This window comes from Mytilus edulis, chromosome 9, assembly GCF_963676685.1.
Source record: "Mytilus edulis chromosome 9, xbMytEdul2.2, whole genome shotgun sequence".
Taxonomy (NCBI): domain Eukaryota; kingdom Metazoa; phylum Mollusca; class Bivalvia; order Mytilida; family Mytilidae; genus Mytilus; species Mytilus edulis.
Window position 1 is genome coordinate 59,149,722 of NC_092352.1, and position 24,418 is coordinate 59,174,139.

The following is a 24,418-nucleotide window of genomic DNA, read 5'->3' on the forward strand; positions in this document are numbered from 1 at the left end:
TTTTATGTCTGATATATCCGTTTTTCCTTTATTATTTGGTTATAAATCAGGTCGTTCACGTTCGTTCTTTGTTCGTCTGAATTGTTTCACATTTTGTCATTTTGTCATGTCGGAGCCTTTTATGGCCCAGTATATGCTTTTGAGTTGTGCTCATTGTTGACAGCCGTACGGTTTAGTATGGATACGGTATACGTTTTTGTCGAATTTCAAAATTAAAAGATTCGTTTTTATACAGGTTATCGTGTAAAGAATTATTAAATTATTAAACTTTATGTATACAACCTTAAATATAAGAAAACAAAGTTTCGTTCTGCTCTTGAATATACACGGAAACAAACGTTAAAAGAAGCACTTGCTTTGTAAAAACAAAAAGTGTTCACAAGAGAGGAATTTCGATTAAGTTATAAATAAAGGTGCTGTGTACATGTAAAATGAACCAGCTCTAACCATCATTGGTTTACAGGACTGTCAATGAATTTTATAAATGCAATCAATAACGGCAATCGATTTGGGAGTATGACAGAACATGCTTACCCTTCCAGAGCACTAGATATTAACCACAGTTTTAGGTGAAGTTGGTGTTGATCAGTATTTAGTTTTCATTGTAGCATTTTGTGAACTTGTTCTTTTCGTCGTCCTCATATATATATACATGCCTTATATATCATGTACTGCAGTACGCCGCTAGATTAAAACTGACGTGGAAAAGTAACACACGGCCAGTGAAAGCTCTATTTGTAAGAGCCCAGGTGGTCGTGTGGTCTAGCGGGACGGCTGCAGTGCAGGCGATTTGAAGTCACGATATCACAGTAGCAAGGGTTCGAATCCCGCCGAGGGAAAAACCAACAATTTGCGAAAGCAAATTTACAGATTTAATATTGTTGGGTTGATGTTTAGACGAGTTGTATATACAGTATATACACAGCCATGTATCACCATCATTGATGGCGATCCGATGGATACATCTGTTGTAGGGTTGTCACCGACTCAGACATACTTATAAATATAATTATTTTCTGTGACTGTATCTTACATTAATTTGTAGGATTCTTTACTATAGATAATTTAGCTGATCTGTAACAATAACATCTTCATGCCTTATATATCATATACTGCAGTACGCCGCTAGATTAAAACTGACTTTGAAAGGTAACACACGGCCAGCGAAAGCTCTATTTTTAAGAGCCCAGGTGGTCGTGTGGTCTAGCGGGACGACTGCAGTGCAGGCGATTTGGTGTCACGATATCACAGTAGCATGGGTTCGAATCCCGGCGAGGGAAGAGCCAAAAATTTGCGAAAGCAAATTTACAGATCTAACATTGTATAACTCGTCTAAACATCAACCCAACAAAGCAAATTTTCAGATCTAACATTGTTGGGTTGATGTTTAGACGAGGTATATATATATATACATATATATATACAACTCGTCTAAATATATATATATATATATATATACAACTCGTCTAAACATCAACCCAACAATGTTAGATCTGTAAATTTGCTTTGTTGGGTTGATGTTTAGACGAGTTATATATATATATATATATATATATAAAGATCACTATAATAAATGTTCTTGTGTATAGAAATATATATAGATTACTAAAAAATCCAACATTTCCGGTATGAATAGTTTTAATTAAAACTATTCATACCGGAAATGTTGGATTTTTTAGTAATCTATATATATATATATATATATATATATATAACTCGTCTAAACATCAACTATAACTCGTCTAAACATCAATCCAACAATGTTAGATCTGTAAATTTGCTTTCGCAAATTTTTGGTTCTTCCCTCGCCGGGATTCGAACCCATGCTACTGTGATATCGTGACACCAAATCGCCTGCACTGCAGCCGTCCCGCTAGACCACACGACCACCTGGGCTCTCAAAAAAAAGCTTTCGCTGGCCGTGTGTTACCTTTCCACGTCAGTTTTAATCTAGCGGCGTACTGAAGTACATGATATATAAGGCATGAAGATGTTATTGTTACAGATCAGCTAAATTATCTATAGTAAAGGATAAACACAGAATCCAAAACTGTTTTGGATTCTGATATATATATGTCGTGGCATCGTTTGTCTTTTGGTGTTGTGAATTTAGTGTGTACCTAGATTTAAATTCCACTGCCGACCATCTTTGGAACATGCAATGAGCTCCATGGTGGATTGGCATGCGAGTGTCGGTTTTTTTTCAAAATAAAAACAGTTACCTAAGTTAACATTAAAATTATGTCTGTATTTCTTGTATTTCGTGTACTTACCATTGCAGTCATTATTGGTAATAACAATATCATCAATAGCAATGTCACTTGTGCGGTATTTGCCTCTTATTGCTTTAAACTTAATCTGATACGGTCCTATATCTCTGAGTGTCAGTGACTGGAAATACCATTTGTTTCCTTGATTATTTGATATGTTCCATAGTTCAAATTTATAATTACTATTCATTTGGTATACCACCAATTTGTTGATACTTTTCCCATACATGTGATACCAAAATGACAGACACTGTTTCGTACTCGGTATTATCCACTCACTTAACAAATCGCTTTCGTCATTTAGTGAATAATCAGTTTTGGATTCTGTGTAAATGAAGTGACCATATGCTACAATAAACGAGAGTCAAAATTCAATATTTCAATAAAGATAAAGATATGTAAAATTGAGAATGTAAATGAGGAATCTGTCAAAGAGACAAAATATCAAGGTTATTATATTTGTATTATATGTAGCAATGTATTGCTCATTAATTCCTATCACGTCCTTAATAGAAGTTCATTACGCAAGAAATTTACAAGTATGTACTATTCTAACATGTATAAACAGTACTTATTTTGGTTGTTCATAGCGTTGACAGTTTATTAGTGTCGGTCTCTATTGAATTTTTTCTCAACTGTCTGGTCCTGTTTTGGGAAATTCCATTCTGAATTCGTGTGTAGAGTAGCGCCCATCAGAATTGAAACTGATCGCTATGAAAATATTGATATTAAAATTGGAGTATGCTTAAACTGTGCTGATGGCGTTAAAGATGACAAACATGTTTGTTATAATAAGCAATCTTGTACGTTTTTATATTCGTTATATTATTTTTAATTATGCTAGCATTTTTTATGAGAATATTTTTTTTTAATATATGTCTGATAAGGGAAACTTGACCATTATTTTCAAAAATGAAAATATAGTATTTGATGCTGCCAAAATCTGCAATGGAATTTCATTAAAGCGAAAATGTATTTGATACTCAAGATAAGTAGCATGATTTTGTATCATATTTTAATAAAATAGTTTATAAGTCTTTGTAGAGTAGCTCTTGATGTTTTCCTGTGCTGTATTTGTTGTACATTTATGTAACAAGTCGTGAGACTTTAATAAAGAATGTTTCTTGTCTTGTCTTTTCTCGTCTTGTATACTTGTATCAACGACATAAAATCCTTGCAAATAGAATATAGAAATCAACGGATCAAGTTATCACTAAAAAAAGATATTTCAGATGTGACTTTTTGAACTTGTCCTTAAAATAGATACAGTAAAATGATGACTGCTGACGTAAAACACACACGCACAATACTGTGGAAATATTTTCAGCAACAAATCACAGTGCCAAATGCAAGCATTTACGATTTTATTTTCCTTCATTTTGCTTAAGCATAGTATTACTTTCATTTAAACAAAAAAAAATTATATCTGAACACATTTGTCAATTTCATCGTTAAAGACCGATAATGGATTTTGTGCTTTTTTTTCTTTTTTTTTTCTGTGTTATAAATGTTTTATTAATTATTGTTAAAGTTGTCCTTGATATATATATAAAAAAAAAGAAATGTGATAAGCTTTCCAACTATCCCCAGGTCGAGAGTGGAGGATGTTACATATGTAACAACTATTATTGGTCACCGGACAGTCTTCAACAATGAGCAAATTATAATTCGTACTGTAGGCTATAGATGACCCCGGTATGTAAAAAAAAAACCACCATGAACTATGCTAAAATAACAGTTAACAAATATGACTGAGAGCAACAATCGACAACAACTGAAAAAAAGTAAAATCACAAAAATACTGAACTCCGAGGAAAATTCATAACGGAATCAAATGGCAAAATCAAAAGCGCAAACACATCAGAATTCATTCCTCAATCTCTATACTTCAGTAACAAATTCTGTTCTACGATGTAGCCTTAATATGTGTGTACTTACAAGTTGAAGTTGTATGATCCCTATTTGGTCCTGTATTTAATGTACGAGTTTTTCCTTTACCAATTTGCCATATGTATCTATCCGGACCGCCAACGGTCCAACCACACATCCCGCGTTCAAAATTACAACTGCAGTCTACACGTTCTACATTACAAATAACATTATCACAACTGTAAGCAGACTTTAATATATTTTTTCACCATTCATTTATCAATGAAATTAACATAATTTTGAAAGAATTGAAATATTTTACTATGTTTGCATTTTTATGGGATAAATAATTATCGTTCTTCATTGTTGTCCTAATTGTCATTCGTCATGGATGTCCACAACTGTACTTATTACAATTTGCTGTCAAACCAATAAAAAAACATGGGGAATCTAGACCGATGATAGTAATTTGACACACTCTTGTTGTTTCAAAATAAAAATAAAAGGGGGAATTTTTTATGTTTAGTTTTTTCAACACAAAGAAAATGTTATAAAAAACTTCGAATGAGACTCCTTGTTATTTCCATCTTGGCAAAGTCTCCGCAGAAACTGGAAAGTGTTATTTCTGAGTCTCATAATGATTTGATTACAAATCACTAACTTCTGGTGCTACAGGTATATTTTTGATATCTGCAAACGAGTTACAGTCATTCAAATTAACTGTATCTTTATATTTCTCACACAAAATGAAAAGCAAAATAAACAAAAAATCTGGCTGTCGTTTCATAAAACGATCGTAAGCGTACGTTTAAACGTTAAGGTGGTACCAACACCTTAACTAAAATCAATTATTCACGTTTATTTTTCTTTAAATTTTGACAAAATATTTATTTTGATCCTTTGACGAAAATATAAAATTTTCAAAAAATTTGAACCAACCGTTTAATCAGAAAAAATACACTGGTTATATAGTAGTTTGACAAACACTTATTTTGATCATTGAGAAGCTTTTATAAAATATTCCCTCAACAACACAACGTCATTAAAACGTTCTGCTGATTTTACAGAGTTATCTCCCTGTAGTGTTAGGTACCAGCTTAACCAATTGCAAACGTAACGCTTAAATTCCGTTTCATAAATCAATCGTAATTTGTGATGGTCGTACATTGCGTGTGAATCGCGAACGCTATTAACGTGTGGTTAAACCTGTTGCAAAGCGATCATTAAATAAAAGATAGCCGTCGCCTTGCATACTTTAAGTTACAACCGACGCCGAATCTTTCGACGACAAAGGGTTTTCAGGGAAGGATTGAAATCTTGGACAATTTAGGAAGATGTGGTGTGAGTGCAAATGAGACAACTCTCCTTCCAAATAACAATTTATAAAAAAGTAAACCATTATAGGTCAATGTACAGCCTTCAACACGGAGCCTTGGAAATGACACGTATATCATATCTCGCTACCGTACTGGTAGACAGGGTATATTTAAGTTTGCAGATACGCTTTTACCACACCTTGGAAGGACGACTTTGATAATTTTTTTCAAACTTTGACCTCCTTTCACACTGATTTTCGAGTAAAATAAGAGAATTTGCGTGCTATGTACTTACAATTAATATTTGTAACAAGTTATTTCAACAGAACAATCAGAAATATCTGGACCAAACCATTTGTTTGTGATATATGAACCCGTTTTGGAAGAGAAAATGAGTTTTAAAAAGTCAAATAAAAATACATATCAACAAATTCAGGACGAGAGAGAGATGGGGACGACACCCTCCTCCCTAAAAAACAGCATTTTACCAACAATGAAGTATAAAAATATTTTCGTTAGATTATTTTATTCATAGTAGGCAACCATCTTTGTTGGTTGGTTGAAGCATATTGATCTCACCGACTTTTTAATTTTAAAAGAGACCGCTTAAATCGGCAAATTAGATAGCATCTGCTCGTTATTAATCTGTTACTAGTAAAACTATCCATTCTAATCTGTTTGAATATCAGATATTTATTTGAAATAACCTTAGATGTAAGATATGGTTAATAGAATAGAAAATAAAAAATAAATAAGTTTGCAATCCAAAAGCTGTGTTACAGTAGTAGTGTGAGAAAAATAGATAAAAACCCAAGTGATAAATTTCATGCGTCTGAAGCGCTTATTTGGAATTATTTTCAACATTCACGTTCAGCGCCGAATATTTGGGTACTGGCGAATACAACGTAGTTCTAGTGATCGAATTTTTATTCAATCAGATTTCAGTTTTTTCTTTATGTCGGCTAACCAACTGCACTGGCTCTGTTATAAAACTGAATGTTCAGCTTCTCAGTACTAGTATCTCATATCAAAAACCAAACATGATGAAATATAACTTATGACATCTTAACTTTTGTTTATTATCCGAGATATTTAAATTATAACGAAGAAACTAAAATAGTTTTTCCCCGTTTGATTTTATTTAGATACTAATCAAAATTGACAAATGATATCCTTTTATGCAGTTCAAAAATTCACGGTTTCATGGTGTCTTCTTATGTCGCCTGAATTACAATGTATGTAATTTTTCTGTAATTGATTTTGCCGTTCGTAATAATTTACTAGGCCTAATATGTTTATTATGCATGCCATACTCGATAAAATTGCAGACGTGATAGAAAGTACTCTTTACCAAAACGTCAATGGAGATTGAATTTCGACTAATTCGTTATATTTATCAAACAAAACTGAAGATAGTAGTTGTACTAAAATTAAATGTTGACGCCAATATCGATCTTTTGGATGTAGAATTTATGTTCAAAATTTTGGTTGGTTTAGCATAGACCATTCCACGGAGATCATGTGAGTGTCATGTGAAAATTCCCAAATCGTTTAGGACTTTCATGAATCATTCTTAAAAAGAATAGAAACAATCTTATTAAGTCTACTGTTGGAGGATTTTTTTTTAATGAGGATTTCTTAAACTTAAGACCCTTACTCGTCGTCGTTTACTAGATATAAGAAGATGTGGTTTGAGTGCCAATGAGACAACTCTCCATCCAAATAACAATTTAAAAAAGTAAATAATTATAGGTCAATGTACGGCCTTCAACACAGAGCCTTGGTTCACAACAAGCTATAAAGGGCCCCAAAATAACTAGTTCAAAACCATTCAAACGGGAAAACCAACGGTCTAATCTATATAAAAAAAAAACGAGAAACGAGAAACAAGTATAAATTACAAAAACAAACGACAACTACTGTACATCAGATTCCTGACTTAGGACAGGTGCAAACATTTGCAGCGGGATTAAAAGTTTTAATGGTACCAAACCTTCTCCCTCTTTCTGAAACAATAGCATAACATCACAAAATAGAAAAACACACGATGAAATATCAATTGGCAGGCTTTACTCAATCAAAAAACGTAAATTAATACACTATGAACGAATAAATTTGATCTGCGATATCTGAATGCAAATGCACATTTAATAAAATATTAGAGACAAACATTCAAGACCAAAAAGCAAACAAACGATTACAAACAAAGCCATGGCAAGACACCACTGTGAAATATTTAACCTTTCGAAAATTATCACTTTTGAAAAAAAATGGCTTTAATATAAGCATACTTTTCTCCAACGATAGAGAGTGCGAATTCCTGGGCCTCCCGTTCTAAAAATAAATCATAGCGATTGTCTAGCGATTGAAAAATCTAACGATTCACCAACGTAAGCTTCATGAAACGTACGTACCCTTAATCGTTGTGTAGTCGTTAGTAACACGCTAAAATCTACGTTTAACTTTGTCGTTATTAGCGATTGCTTTATGAAACGGCAGCCTGTAGTTTTGCACAAAAAATAAATTATATATACCGAAAATCCCGAACTCCATGTAGAATCTAAAGAGAAGAAGTCAACTTAAAAACTACTTTATATTCCTGACTTGGTACAGGCATTTTCCGAATAAATGGGTAAGTTTTATACATGTATAAAACCTCTTAGCTAGCTTGTTAGACAGTTGTATAGTGTTTAATTACACTTGACAAAATTATATGAACAACTCTAATAGACACAAGTAATGTGTCAATAATTGGATAACAGCAGGTAAATTGTGCTAGTAAAGTATCATAGGTCGTAGAAATAAACCAAACACACATACAATCAAATTTATCTAACAAAGATGCAAAACAAATGTATTGTTGATAGTAAATATCGAATTCAATAGAGTAAAATATCATATACATAACATGTATTAGATATGAGTGAAAGAGCACATTGTTGACCCCCAGAATAAATGTACATTGTCGCCGGATGCAAGTGTTTTAATCTATTTTAAGAATTTTGTAGAAGTGAAAAAAAAAAAAAAAAAGTAAAAGAACTTTTATGTAACATGATTTAAAAACCTTTTTTTATATTATTTTGTATTATTTATTTTCAAAATTCAGAATGTTTTAGAACTTGGATTCAGACTTAAATACTTTGAAGTTACGCACGGTAATGTGTTCGGATTAACATTACGTTATACTTTGATTTTTGAATAGCAACCATTCCATATACATCATAGATATAGGAAGATGTGATGTGAGTGCCAATGAGACAACTCTCCATCCAAATAACAAATTATAAAAATAAACCATTAAAAATTAAAAGTAAAATAATTGTTAACAAAAAAAAACAAATACGTGTAGTTGACATATACATTGATCAAAGGAAAGTTGCGTCAGTTAATTCAATAACATACAACTATGTTGTAAAAGTAAGAACTTATTTTGATCATTTCAATTTCTTCTAGAACAATTTACATTTATTACCTTTGCAAGAATACGATATATTCATGTGTCCGTAATAATCCATTAAACAGCTATTTGGAACGAGCGAAGTGATAGAACATGCCGGCTCATCATTACAATTCTTTTTAATGTTACTCATCTCTTCATCTGTCAGGCTACACTGATCATATTCTGAACATGATGTTGTGGTTTGCTTTACTGTCATATTCACTATGGAAATAGTTTTGTTATCAGAACAGATGATCGTACTTGAGTCGCTTTCAATGACACTTCCTTCAAACCCTAAGAAAATATGAAGATTATTTCTGAGTGAATGTTAAGCACACTGCAGGTTTAAAATGGTATAAACAGTAAGACGTTGCGCACGGTATTGGTATCATTGTGGGTGACACGACGTTCCCAACAAAACGAGGGTGTTAAAGTTTTTCTTAAGTATTTTTTCGAAAAAACGGTTTTTTTTAAGTTCTCACAAGTTTTTTTACTTCATAAGGGAAAATACCGCTAAAAGTGATCGAAGAATTCGCGTTCTTCTACTAAGTAATCATTTGGCAGAAATCTACAAAGTTGCTTCATTTTTACTTAGGGACAAACATTCAAGGCCAAAAAGCAAACAAACATGCCCAAACAAAGCCAAGGCAAGATACCACTGCGAAATATTTAACCCTTCGAAAATTAACTTTTGAAAAAAAACCGGTTTTAATAAACATGTAAATCTTTTTATATAAATTTAGTACGAATAAGTGAAAAATAGAAGATATTCCAAATAAATATATCTACAGCCTTGACATGATTTTCTTATTTTAAGTTAATTCTATAAATTGTTGCATCAAACATTTATTTTATTGATCACACAAATCTTACTGTTACGTTATGAATAGCATGTCCGGCGTAACATTTAAGATTGAATAAAATGCATTTTTCTATGTTCCGTTGTAATTTTGCACATACAAACCGCAAAATTAAGTACATCAACATCTAACGTCTTACACGTTGTTTTTTTTTTTTTTTTTTTGGGGGGGGGGGGGGGCGTTGGCTAAAATTTAAAGCAAGTCCTGAACGAAGTATTCATCAGGAAACCTGTCTTTCTGATTATGAGGAAAGTTAATCATAATTTCGAATTTAATTATTATCACTATAATATAATCAAACCATATTAAAACTATGGCAGGTTCTGATAAAGATAAGCATTTTCAATGTTTCAAATGTAAAAACAAACTTTTTCATGAAGCACAATTTAAATAAATCGAATGTCTTGCCACTATGTCCAAACGTTATTTTACCAATTCCCTAGGTGAAATATGTAATAGAAATAGAAAATGTGCATTTATAATACAAAACTAACATATTTCAAAGATGGAAACTATCAGTTCATACAAATTGCTAATTGAGTCGGGTGTTTTCACAAACATCATCACCTTACAATTATTTTCGGAAAGCATTTCCTAGGTCTAGCCGCCCAAGGCCGTCATGTAGACGTTTCTGCACAGACGCGACTTTTATATGAATACACACTATGCCGTCTAGGCAGCCGGGAAATATTCATTCCAAATAAGTCTACTGAATCAAAATAACACTCAGATTAACGCACAAGGAGTCAATATTAATAACATCACAAACTGTATGATATTCATAGCGTTTTGCTTATCAAAAGGTTTGTATTAAACAACCAGACTATTGTTTTTGTATTTTACTCGTAAGTGAAAAATTATTAAAGTTTTTATTATTATTTGTATCAATTATTCATACTAGAAAACATATTATTATTTTGAACTGTTATGAATTTCCATAGAGGAAAAAAGGGGAAAACTTTGTTGTACAGAAATTTCCTTAGAGGAAATTTGGAGAACAATTTTTTTCCTTAGAGGAAATTTGTAGTCTTGAATTTTCCCTTAACGAAAAGTGTTTATCAAAAATGTCCTCAAAGGAAATTGAAGTTGACAAAATTTCCTCGCAGGAAAAAGTATTTCCTCCAAGAAAAATTAGAAGCCACAAATTTCCTCAGAAGAAATAGAATTTCCTAAAAGATAATATTCATGCAGCAATCTCCCTGGGGGGGAAATCTTTTCCCCTTTAGGAATAAACAATTTCCCTTGAGGAAAAATGTTTTCCTTTTATTTCAGAAAGGGAGACATTTGAAAAAAATGCACTTCCGGTGAAATCCAAAATGGCGGACATCATACTTAAATCAGCCCAATATCAGAGGCTAGTGTGTGAAAAGGTGTTTTTATCATACTGCTACATGTATAATAAGTTTTGGTACAAACCTTTGTTATGCACTACATTTGGATATATTACATATAGATTATATGCCTTAAAAAATCTTCCTTCCGGTTTAATCCAACATGGCGGACATTGTACTAAAATTAGCTTACTTTTTTATGGAGGGTGATTGAAAGGTGTTTTGACGTATTGCTCATATCATTAAATTGTACAGGAACCTTTCTATGATGCTGTTTATGGATACAATGTATAAAACATACTAGAACACACCCGCGAGTATATACAGCTTGTAAACTGTTGTAGGATGAATTTTTGTAAAAGATATCATGACTAGAGAATTTCATATAAGGTATCAAAAGCACTCTCCCTTTTTTCCAAAGTTCGTTATGTGTTTTTTTCTGTTAAATTCAATTATTTTTCGTGTTTCTGGCCTCATACCACAATTATTCTTCCACTTTGCTACAATACAATGCTTTTTTGGTAAAAGTCAAATTAAATTAAAAATTTGCACCGCTTCAAACATGAATATAGACCTTTATTATTGTAATAAAATGTGCTTCTAGGAAAATCCATCAGTACTTTTTTTAAGAGCCCTATTAACATGCCAATGGTAGGATTTGAATCTCGTATAAATGACTAAGGCTCATTTGAGGGGTGGTCTGAGAGGCCCTGATCCCGAAATTCCGGACTTAAAAACATGAAATCCCGAGGTGCGTATTTTAACGAAATTCATATCCCGACATCCCCAAATTAAAAAAAAGATTCCCGCATCCCGTAAAGATCAATCCCGTTATCCCGAGCTTAAAAATAACCGATCTCGACGTCCCGAATAAGTCCTGGCTCCCTCTAATCTCTACCCTACTTTCATTTTGGCCAAATCACTACTTTCACTTTCAACAATAAATTTGTATGCCCCATTTATGGGAATTATGTGTTCTAGTCTGTTCCTCCGTTCGTTCGTTCTTCCGTCCTTCTGTCCGACTTCAGGTTAAAGTTTTCGCTTTCAGCAATAAATTTTTATGACCAATTTATAGGAATTATGTTTTCTACACTGCTACTTTTGCATAGGTACTTTTTCTGTACAAAAAGTCTGTGGTACTGGAAAATTACTTTTAAAATATAGTACTTTTTTAGTACTTTAAATTTATTGCAATATTTAGGTACCTGTTTTTTACAGTACTTGATTTGTACTTAAAATTTAAGTACATATCAAGCACTTCAAAATAAAGGTACAAAATGAGTACCTAATATTTGAGGTACACATTTAATACTACACAATTAAAGTACAAATTGAGTACTTAAAATTTGAAGTACAAATCAAGTACTGTAAAAACAAGTACTTAAATATTACAATAAATTTAAAGTACTAAAAAAGTACTATATTTTAAAAGTAATTTTCCAGTACTACAGATTTTTTGTACAGAAAAAGTACCTATGCAAAATTAGCAGTGTAGTCTGTTCGTCCGTTCGTTCGTTCTTCCGTCCTTCTGTCCGGCTTCAGGTTAAAGTTTTCGCTTTCAGCAATAAATGTTTATGCCTAATTTATGGGAATTATGTTTTCTAGTCTGTTCGTTCGTTCGTTCGTTCGTCCGTCCGTCCGTCTGTCCCGCTTTAGGTTAAAGTTTTTGTCGAGGTAGTTTCTGATGAAGTTGAAGTCCAACCAACTCGAAACTTAGTAAATATGTTCCCTAAGATATGATCTTTCTAATCTTTGTGCCAAATTAGAGATTTTACCCCATTTCACGGTCTACTAAACATAGTAAATGATAGTGCCGATGTGGCATCCGTATACTTTGGACACTTTCTTGTTTCCACATGTTTTACTTATTTCAATATATATGCAACTGGTATGACCCCTTAGATAGTAAATATTTTTGAAAAAAGTAGACAGAATAGAGAGTCTCTGTATATTATAATAGTATAATCGCAGTTTACAGGTGAATATTAAACGCGAAAACATAATTGTCGCTATGGAGGTATAATAGTTGTGGCTCTTGCGATCTAAAAACCATGATATGAAGAACGCTCTGATTGGCTTATTAATTTTTCATTTTTGTAATCAAGCATACGATTGGTTGTTCTTGTGCATGTTTAAAACCGGAAGTCTTATCTTTGACTAAAAGTCAGTCTGATAACGGAAACAATATCCGGACACTTATTTTGTTGTTATTCTCCCAAAATAACTTAATCTGAATAATCATAAGAATGGATGACAAATGCAACTATGCGTGTTACCTAAAGAACATAGAGAAATGATGATTAATTTATTGTGGAAGGAAGAGAAGCGACACACAAAATGAGGTCTTCTCGTTTAATAGTATAGATGACTTTGAAACCCTTACTTCCGGTAATATTCAAAATGGCGGACATAGAAAGTTTATTATTTTATTTTGATATTCAACTTTTTTTTCAGAATGTAAAGAAAATGTGGTTTTTTTTTGTGCTGGTCATTAAACTTCTGGCTTTATGTTATCCTCTAAACCACTCATTCTTTTCTATAGTTAATGTTTAAATACAAAGTTAACACTTCCGGTAGATAAAACCAATACGGCGTAAATTTCAAAGATGAGTCCTCAGTCCATATCCTCGATGTAGAGTTTTGGATAGATTGATGAAAATGAAATAAAATCACTTAAGTACTAAAACATATTTAAAATTACTGATTTATTGCCGCAAATACATGTTTATTCACAATCGGAGAGCTGATTTTCCTCATTGACAAAGACCGTGGTATTGTTCCTTACATCAATAATGTACAAGCTCCTGATAAGGTGAAGAGGCCTCACAAAGAGTTTTCCAAAAGGGTTCTAATGGATTATATTTTTCCCTTTGCTATTCATAAGCGTCTGGACTAGTAAGCATAGGAACCGATTCCAAGCTTGTTACTCATCCACACCCGCCATGGTATATTGCACGTTTTACACGCTGAAAACAACTAGACCGAGTCGTTCAAATAGCCTCATAAGGGTCTGGACTAGTTAGCATAGGAAACAATTCCAAACCTATTACTCATCCGCTACCGCCATGGTAAATTGCATGTTTTACATGCTGAACAAATCTAGACAGAGTCGTTCAAATAGCATCAATAAGTCTTTCCTCTCCAAAAAACATGCTTTCTTGCTTCGTAAACCCCATCTGACAAGTTTGTTCGATCTTACTACCTAACCATGTATCGTTTTATCAATGAGATTATCAAATCCATATCTGGTGATGTTGACTGATCAATCATCATTCTAAATCATAGAGTCACATCTTCAAACGCTATCCATGTCAACAACGACGTTCCCTTTCAAGTACACATGCATTTGAAAGGTCATGGATAGATATATATCTATTCGTCTGCCTTTATGACACAGAATAACGAAACAGCAATGAAAGCAACATCATTGTCTGATGTTCGAATAGCATCAATAAGTCTTTCCTCTCCAAAAAACATGCTTTCTTGCTTCGTAAACCCCATCTGACAAGTTTGTTCGATCTTACTACCTAACCATGTATCGTTTTATCAATGAGATTATCAAATCCATATCTGGTGATGTTGACTGATCAATCATCATTCTAAATCATAGAGTCACATCTTCAAACGCTATCCATGTCAACAACGACGTTCCCTTTCAAGTACACATGCATTTGAAAGGTCATGGATAGATATATATCTATTCGTCTGCCTTTATGACACAGAATAACGAAACAGCAATGAAAGCAACATCATTGTCTAATGTTCGAATCATGACTCAGTTAAGTCTGTGTATCACTGCATCAGACACATGTACAATGTATCTTGATTCTAGTATAAGCCTTGTTATGTTAACATTAGGCTAAAATTGAAACATCATCATGTGGTGGATAACACAGAACATCCTGTGCATTTGTTGCTACAAATACCTTTTCCTCAAAATCTATTGAGCAAACTCCTGTGAATAAAACTAAAAAGTTCTTTCTTAATGTCGTCATCTTTCAGAAAACTTTGCCAATTTTGAGAAATCAATTTTGACCCTGTATTCGTCTATGTATTCCCTTTCCCCTAGTTGTAGCTCGTGTTTCTTGTAGCAGCCTTCAAACTACCGGTATTGTCTATGTACGCATCAGAGACTACATCCACTGTTGTTACAGTTTCAAGGTGTTTCATAAAGAGTATGTTGATAGGGTATTATGCCCTTACCTTAAAGAAAACCGTGAAACACGAACTTAAACGAGACATTATTCAAACAGTCCTTACTGGTGATGCTGTCATTACTGTTTTGCTATTATGTGACACAGGAATGTGTTTAGGAGGGAGAAAAGCTTCGGATAAATATCTATCAATGACCTTTCGAATGCACTAGCGATGAGTGATCACACACACATATTGTGATACGGTTCACTGTTTGCTTGAAAAAAGGGGGAAAAAGACTGCTTGGGAGACATTGATGGCATTTGAAGATGTGACTTTAACATAAAGAATGATAATTGATCCGCCTAAATCACCTGTGTTTACTGTTAGATCGCACAAACTTATCAGATGGGGTTAGCATGGTTAGCAAAGGAAGAACTAACTATTTACGCAAAAAGGAAGACTAGCCTTTTCCAACATGCAAACCGTACAATATACTAAGACACGTGCACGTGTTTAGGGATGAGCTTGAAATTGGATTTTATGCTACCTAGTCGAGACGCTAAAAGGAAGGGACAAAGAGGATCACGTTTTAAAAATCTCTTTCTGAGGCCTAATCATTTTGTCAGAAGCTTGTACATTGTGGATGTAAGAATGGTTGCCGAGAATGTTGTTAATGTGGAAAAGCAAGTCTCCCGTGCCCTGCGCCGTGTGCATGTTGTGGTATCTGCGAATTAATATGTTTTTTTTTGCAAAATAGTGGTAATTTTTTTTAATGTTTTATTACTTAAGTGATTTATTTTGTTTTAATCAATCTATCCAAAATTATACATAGAAGATTTGGATTTACGCCATATTATTTTTTTTTTTACCGGAAGTGTTTACTTTGAATTTAAATATCAACTACAGAATATGATTAGTGGTTTAGAGGATAACTTAAAACCAAAAATGTTATGACCACCACAAAAAAAAAACACTTTCTTCACATTTTGAAAAAGTTTTAACGTTTTAAGACATATATCTTCTACATTGTATCCCGAAGAAGCATAAAAAAAAGGTGCATGCACAATTTTATAATAGTATGAATACGTTTTAACACATTTCAATCATCCTCCCTAAAAAAATCTTATTTTAGTACAATGTCCGCCATGTTATATCTTATCGAAAGTAGGGTTTTTAAAGACATCTAATCTATATAATATATCCAAAAGCAGTACATAACAAAGATTTGAGCCAAATACTATTATAGCAGCATGATAATGATACATTTTCACATACTAGCTTTCGATATTTGGCCGATTTAAGTATGATATCCGCCATTTTGGATTTTACCGGAAATGAGACATTTTTTTTAAATGCCTCTCTATCTGAAATAAAAGGGTAATAGTTAAGGAAGGTCTATGCCAAATGTCATGCTTGTACATTTTGCAGGATGTGCACAATTCATCATAAATATGCTTGTAGCCGCTGGACTAAAAGGGCCTTTCAAATAGTCAGAAAACTAGCACAAACACACACAGATATTGGACAAAAGAGAGTTCAATCTCAAAAGATTTAAAAATATTTATAAAAAGAAATATTGCTAATTATTATATGACCGATTTTTATAAAATAAATACCATAGGTTTTTTTGTTTAATTTGTCAAAATATTTTTCAGGCTTGTTCTTATCTTCTCATGTGTACCTCTAGCAGCAAGAGGTTTCTAAGAAAAGTTTGCTATGCATTCTATTCAAAATAAAATTGAAAAAAATTGCATTTGTTTTCACACTTATTACAGATTAGAAAATAAGAACGATACTTTCGAAATTAGTTGTTTTATAATAAATTTTGATAACATTTTGAAACATCTCTTCATCTTATGGTATTTTCAATATCTTTTTAAAAATAGCGCAAATTGGCTTTTGATAAGAAAATATGAAAGTATATGGCGTCAACATTATAAATTATAAATGTTACATCTTGCGACGCAATACCGTACGTAACGTCTATGCGTTCAACATATCCCGGGTAAAACTAACACCCCACCTTTACTCTAAGGACGAAGATGCTTCCAACATATAACAATGAATAACCTTGTTGATTACCTTCATTGTCTTTTTTTTCCTTAATTTTCTTTTACTATTTCAGTATTATCAGTTCCTTATTTTTTTTAAATTTAGCCAAGTTTTTTTTGCCGCGAGACTTTTAAATCTTGGCCAATGATGTTGACGTGCATACTTTGTTTCTTGTTTCAGTCTCTTTTCGTCTTTATACTTTTCTTTTAATTTGTTTGTTGTTATTTGGTTATAATTTCTAAAAACCTGTTTGAAAACCGATTAACAACCAAAGCGATGTGCATGCATATAATATGAATATCTATACTGCATTTACTATAGTATATATTTAAAAAGTTTGTTTTAAAATCAGATTAAATATTGCCATGTTCCACTTTAATAAGTGTTTAAACAAGTAAGCAATATTCTATAGTCATTAGAAAATCCGAGAAGCCTTGGTCTCATGGACGTAATCGGTGGTCTAAACTAATTTAATTTATTACTATTAAAATGAAAGACTAAGAATGTCTTTTTAACGACCATGAATTTCGTAGATTCTTTTTATAGCTAAATGACAATAAGATCCCTCCGTACGTGCCAAAGATGCCAAATTTCAGAGGAATATTTGTGATTTACTTTGTATCTGTTCCTATCATAGGTGAGCACTTTAAAATTGTTTTACGCGTTATAAGATCTTGAAGGTAGCAATGATATTTAAGCAGTTGACGATAGTTTTTTTTTTTGCAATATATATTTTGAACATGAAGCTAGCACGTTGGGATCTTTTTGTACACCGAAGACAGGAAGTGTCCATAAATCCCTTTTGATGGAAATTGTATCTCTTTTAAGCAAAGTTTGCAAATTTTAGGACTAAGGAGGTTGAAAAGTCCGAAAGTTCCTGCGAATGCTGTTGGCCCTTATCCCTGGATTTTAGAATTATAGTAGAAATTTTACATTTTAGATCGTCCGTACATACCGTGAATAAAAATTTCTTTCAGATATACCATTATTTATTATTTTAATTTAAAGCTGTCCGTACATACAAAAGACGAAAAGTGACCTTGAAATACTCTTTCAAATATTATTTTTGACTATGACATTTTGAATATCGAATTAAAAAACGAACATATCGAAGATAACATATTTCTCAATTAAAGAAACGATTACACCGCCATTGGCATCAAGACAATGTGAATGTATACTCCCGATGTCAAACATAAACACTAGACATATTTTACTTTTCGTGCGATTCTAAATGGGAAAAATATTGACAAAAAGCAGATTGTAAGTCACAAAATGTGACTGTTTTGTTGCTTTTTGTTTTGTTTTGAGAAATTACATACACAAAAAAAAAAAGAAAAACGGAATTTAAAATGGTGGCTTTTCTCTGTTATGGACTGCTAGATATTAATCTAACCCGTTATCAAATTTTTCAACGTCCAATGAAAATGATTGATATTAAAGAATCGCATATAACATCTATACTATTAAATGAGAAGACCTGACTTTGTGTGTCGCTTCTCTTCCTTCCACAATAAATCAATCGACATGACTCTGTGCCCTAAGGGTATCATGCATATCCCCTTTTTTCATCCTTGCTCATGATTATTCAGTTTGTGTTTTTTTGGGAGGAATACTGGGACTATTTTATACATTTCTTCCGTTTAGAGATGTTTAAAAAAGTTTAAGTACTCGGGGACAGGAAAAATATATTTACGTTTTTCTGTATCCTTTGATCATGCTGTCTTATAATGCAAAAAAAAGTGATTTTGCTATTTTTACAATCAACTTCAAATTTATCCACAGCGGTCACTGATATATATTATGTAGAGAGTCTCTGTATAATTTATTTGTGACTGCCGTGTAAAGTAAGTAAACTTGGAATTGGTAGTAAATATAGCAAAGGCACTTTATTTTTAGTATGCATATGTTCATAGTATACAGAATAACAGAAAACAAAAAATAACGGACTTTTGAAAAAACGGGGGAGGCTAAACAAATTGTCCTGTCACCACGGTAGACCTTTTGATACCTTTCCTTAAATTTAAAAATCTTTTAGGAAAATTCATTCAACAACAGTTAACATACACTAAATGCCCGCGATTTCGCGTGTGTCTTCTAGGATTAATATAATATGGGATTGCCCCTCGAATACGCCAATCGAAATTACAGATTATCACGAAACATATGTCATTTAATGTAAGTTTTGATAAATAAATGACTTCAAACGATGTCAAACTTATACATATAAACCTGACACGACTACACAATATCAAAACACATCTGATTTTATATTTGAAATATCGACACTTCATAATCATATAACATCCCTGTATTTTTATCCAAAGTTAATGGGTAACCCCTTCTAAACATAGGTTTCAAATGTGTATGTTGTATCAACTAGTTCATATCTTTTGTTTGCAAAATATAATTCACAATCAAATAAGAAAATTACAAACTTCTCTGTGCTCTATGTTCGGGTTGTTGTCTCTTTGACACATTTCCCTTCTCCATTCTCAATTTTATTCAATATTTCCCCCATTATAAACAACCAGGAAGCGACAAGTAGTTAGTTTAAACATTCGTCAAGGATGTGGTCATACTTGTCAGAGATACAGCTAAAGGAAAATGTTATTTTTAAATGAGCAATTCAAATATTACAAAATATAATTTTACACAAACACATTCATTAAATAATGATGTATTGTGTGTGTTTATTGTTTTTTTATCAGCACATGTAAAAGTGTCTACTATTTGCTGGATAGTGTTTATAGGCATCGTTCTCAAAGTATTTGTAGATCTTACTTTGCTGAACATTATTGCTGTTTAAGATTTATTTCAATCTATAACAATATTCAAGATGATAACCTTAACATAACCATATTAGGGACATATCGGCTATGTTGGATGGCAGGTGGGGTCATCGGACACATTCTTTAACTTAGATACCCCAGTGATGATTGTGACTTAAATTGGGATATTTGTCTCGATAGTTACAGAGGAGAAGATTTTTGTAAGTTTACAAAAATTTACGAAAATTTGTTAAACATTGACTTTGAAGGGCAATAACATCTTAAGGGTATTGCCTATTCTGGTCATTCTGACTTATTTGCAGATATTACTTTGCTGACAAGTATTGCCATTGGTTTATCTCTGTCTATGATAATTTTCAAGATAACAAATTCTAAGCAGATAGATATTTTACCCGAAGAACAATTTTATATAAGTTATATAGTTTATGACACCAATATGTTATTTTCCTTTCTCCAAAAAAAAACAAAAAACAAAACAGAAGATTGGAATCAAGGTCTGTTATTTTCAATAGGACAATTTGACTCTCTGTCTCAGATAGCACGACGTTCTTTCCAGACAATTGCACGCATGTAAGTAAGAAATTATATGTTTGTGTATTCCTTCGTTTTCAGTGGTTGACACATTTAACATTGTGTGGATGAACCCATTGAAGTAACAAATGAATTTACTTAAATTCACATGTTATCATGCTAGCGATACGTTATTATTAATTACGTTTCATTATGTTTTTTTTTTAATTTAGTACACATGCGTATATGCAAAACGTTCTGTACCTGATACATAGTAAGTCCCAGAAAATAAATCCATAGATGCTATACAAAATATAACAATGATTGTATTCATTTTATCCATGCTTCTGCAACTTAAAGTGTAATAAGGAAGTAAAACAATTTTGAAGTGGTAAACAAGAACTTCCATCACATTTATTTCCGTTTTGACATGTTTGATGACCCTAGCGACCCACTACATTACATCAACACAATTTATTTCACTGACTTACTGATACGCAAAAGTTTTTCTACTGATAATCTATGTTAACCGTTCAAAAACTTAAAAAGAAAAAAAATCTCAAGTTTGGTTGAATTTTACTCAAACAGAAAGCAATGACTGAAAAGTCCTTTTAGCGAAACATTTCTCTTCATACATTTAAATTTGTAAATCTATACTTCGTGCATGATGAAGAAACAAACTATCAAATACTTCATTCTGATATTTTAAATATGAAAATCAGGATCACTGTGTATAAAAGTATCCTTCAAGCTGTCATTGTTCCAATACATCTAATGATTCTGTCTAAGATTATTGGAACAGTTTTGCACTAGCAAATTAATATAAACCCGCACATTCTGTATGTGCCTGTCCCAAGTCAGAAGCCCGTAGATAAGTTATCATTGGTGTATGTCCTTCATATTTCTTTTTCGTAAATTGTTTTGCCATAAATTAGGTTGTTATTGGTTAAAATTGAGAAAGGAAATGGGGAATTTGTCAAAGCGACAACAAGCCGACCATAAAGCAGACAACAGCCGAAGGCAACCAATGGGTCTTCAATGTAGCGAGAAACTCCCGCACCCGTAGGCGTCCTTCAGCTGGCCCCTTAAAATATGTATACTAGTACAGTGATAACAGATGTCATACTTACATTATACGCAAGAAACTAAAATTAAAAATAATAATAGACTTACAAAGGTCAGAGACCCCTGACTTGACCCCCCCCTATACCTCTAGGCAATGTAGAAAAGTAAACGCATAACAATACGCACATTAAAATTCAGTTCAAGAGTAGTCCGAGTCCCATGTCAGAAGATGTAACAAAAGAAAATAAATAAAATGACAATGCTACAAAAATAACAACAGACTACTAGCAGTTAACTGACATGCCAGCTCCAGACCTCAATTAAACTGATTGAAAGATTATGTCTTCATCATATGAATATCAGGCACAATACCTCCCGTTAGGGGTTTAGTATCATACTTTCATAAAATATATGAGAAGAACATAACCCGTGTCATGCCAACAACTGTTTATTTTAAATAAATGTGTTTAGTTCCGATGCAAAGACCCTATAAGTGAATCAATATTAAAACCTATAAATGCTTACACCCACTTTATTTGATTTTGGATAATTGTCTCATTGTTTCATTGGCAGTCATATTTACCACATGAAGTCTAGGAAAAGAGCAGCTATTGGTATATTCATCTTAGTGTTAAAAATCTGTTTCGCCGTTTTATATTGCCATGTTTCAAGTGTTTGTTGACTTGAAGCGGATGACGTTAGCCATATGGCACACCCGTGTGTAAGTGATTATCGGATGACCGAGTTCCAGAGAGCATCCACAAGAGATATGCGATCATAAAATCTTACTAAGATACGTTTTTAACTATTTAAGCTTTAAGTAAGGGTACTATAAACCGTCTTGGTTTTAAAATACAAAAATAAAATGATCTGAACATTCAAATCGACGAATAGGAAGGGGGATATTGGTAATATCAGCGATTCATGTATATGCAACATCGGAAATGATCGGATAAATAATCCAAATGTATTAAAGATAAACTCTTGTGGAGAGTTGTTTCATTAGCAATCTACTACACCATCTTCTGACTTTTATATCATCGTAGATAAAAGGATTACAATTTGTTGATAATTGCACGTTTCGATAGATTCACAAGTGATAAAAAAGTGATAAAAATAGTAGTTGCAGAGCATTGAGGACCCACACTTCCGAAAAGGGTTCCCAAATACAGCTACGGTAAGGTATTTTAAATTAAGAAATGCATTGTGTATCGAGCCAGTAAATAAAGGCAACAGTAGTATACCGCTGTTCAAAACTCGTAAATCTATGGACAAAAAACAAAATTGGGGTAACAAACTAAAACTGAGGGAAACGCTTTAAATATAAGAGGAGAACAACGACACAACATTAAAATGTTACATACATAGAAACGGACTAAGCATTAGACAAAATCCGATGAGAAAAACAAATATAACATCAATAACAAATCCATGAATTTGGGAGAGAAAAGTACCGTGACACGTCTTATAGTAATGTGAATTCACACTCAAATATAAGAGAAAAGAAACGACACAACGGAAACACAACGTTAAAATGTTACACACAGTACAGATACGAACTTTAATATAACAATGGCCCATAAATCTTTTGAATCTGCAAACCAGGTACACTAGGATATGTTTATGTATTTTCGAATGCCAGAGTGAAAAAAAAAAGAAATCAAATGGTTGTAATCATTTTGTCTCAAATGTGACTGCATGTAAATTCTACTATTATAACTTGTTAATCAATAGTCCATTTTACTAGTTATTGATTATTTATCATGCTGACATATTTTGTCACGTTCATATTGCTCACCGACATCTTTTTCTTGTTCAAAAAGAGGGACGAAAGATACCAAAGGGACAGTCAAACTCATAAATCTAAAACAAACTGACAACGCCATGGCTAAAAAATGAAAATGACAAACAAACAACAGCACACACGACACAACATAGAAAACTATTAAAAGAATAAACAACACGAACCCCACCATAAAAACTAGGGGTGATCTCAGGTGCTCCGGAAGGGTTAGCAGATTCTGCTCCACATGTGGCACCCGTCGTGTTACTTATGTGGTATCAAATCCGGTAAATAGTCTAATTCGGTAGGTCACATTCATGAAAGGGAAAGGGATTGTAGTTACGACGTAAGGAACATATCCGATATCATTTGTGAAACGGTTATTCCATAACGGTCAACCAACTCGTGATGGCGTCCGTAAAATTTACGAAGGGATGATTTCAACTTCACCATTTGGAACTCTTGGTTTAATAGATTCCATGTGAGCAGCAACCCTCTATCAAGAAAATCATGATAGGAAATGCAAGCACGGGAGTATCGTATCAATTGGGAGATATATACCCCGTATGCAGGTGCTGCTGGAATGTTGCTACTTAGAAATGGAAAGTTCACAATTGGAAAGCTGAAATCATCTCTTTTGTCGTAAAGTTTTGTTTTCAACCGACTCTCATTGTCAATTTCTAGATGTAAGTCAAGATATGAGGCCGACTTAACTGTATCTGTAGTATCCTTTATATCTAGCTCGATTGGATATATGCGTTCCACATAATCACCAAATTTTGAATTATTTAGTGAAAGAACATCATCTATATAGCGGAAAGTAGAGTTAAAGGATATTGCTAACTTCTTATCTTTCTTCTTAAGAAGTTCAACTTAATCATGTTAATCATAAAGAATATTTTTTGTTTTATAGTTTGTTATTGTGTGGTGCTGTTGCAGGGTTGGGATTGGGCGCCAGCTCACATGTTTAGCTCCTCAAATATTGTACACTCCT

The 24,418-nt window shown here is 32.8% G+C and overlaps 1 protein-coding gene across 1 annotated transcript in view; it reads right to left on the reverse strand.

Moving 5' to 3' along the window:
- LOC139488677 (MAM and LDL-receptor class A domain-containing protein 1-like) overlaps positions 1-20,978 on the reverse strand; it is a 46,423-nt gene extending 25,445 nt beyond the window's left edge. The window contains exons 1-4 of the mRNA XM_071274486.1: positions 20,841-20,978; positions 8,928-9,188; positions 4,209-4,352; positions 2,274-2,618 (exon numbers count right to left, since the gene is read on the reverse strand). Of these exons, the coding sequence (XP_071130587.1) occupies positions 2,274-2,618; positions 4,209-4,352; positions 8,928-9,188; positions 20,841-20,919 (829 nt within the window). The 5' untranslated portion in view covers positions 20,920-20,978. The remainder of the gene's footprint in view (positions 1-2,273; positions 2,619-4,208; positions 4,353-8,927; positions 9,189-20,840) is intronic.
- Positions 20,979-24,418: the final 3,440 nt, after the last annotated feature.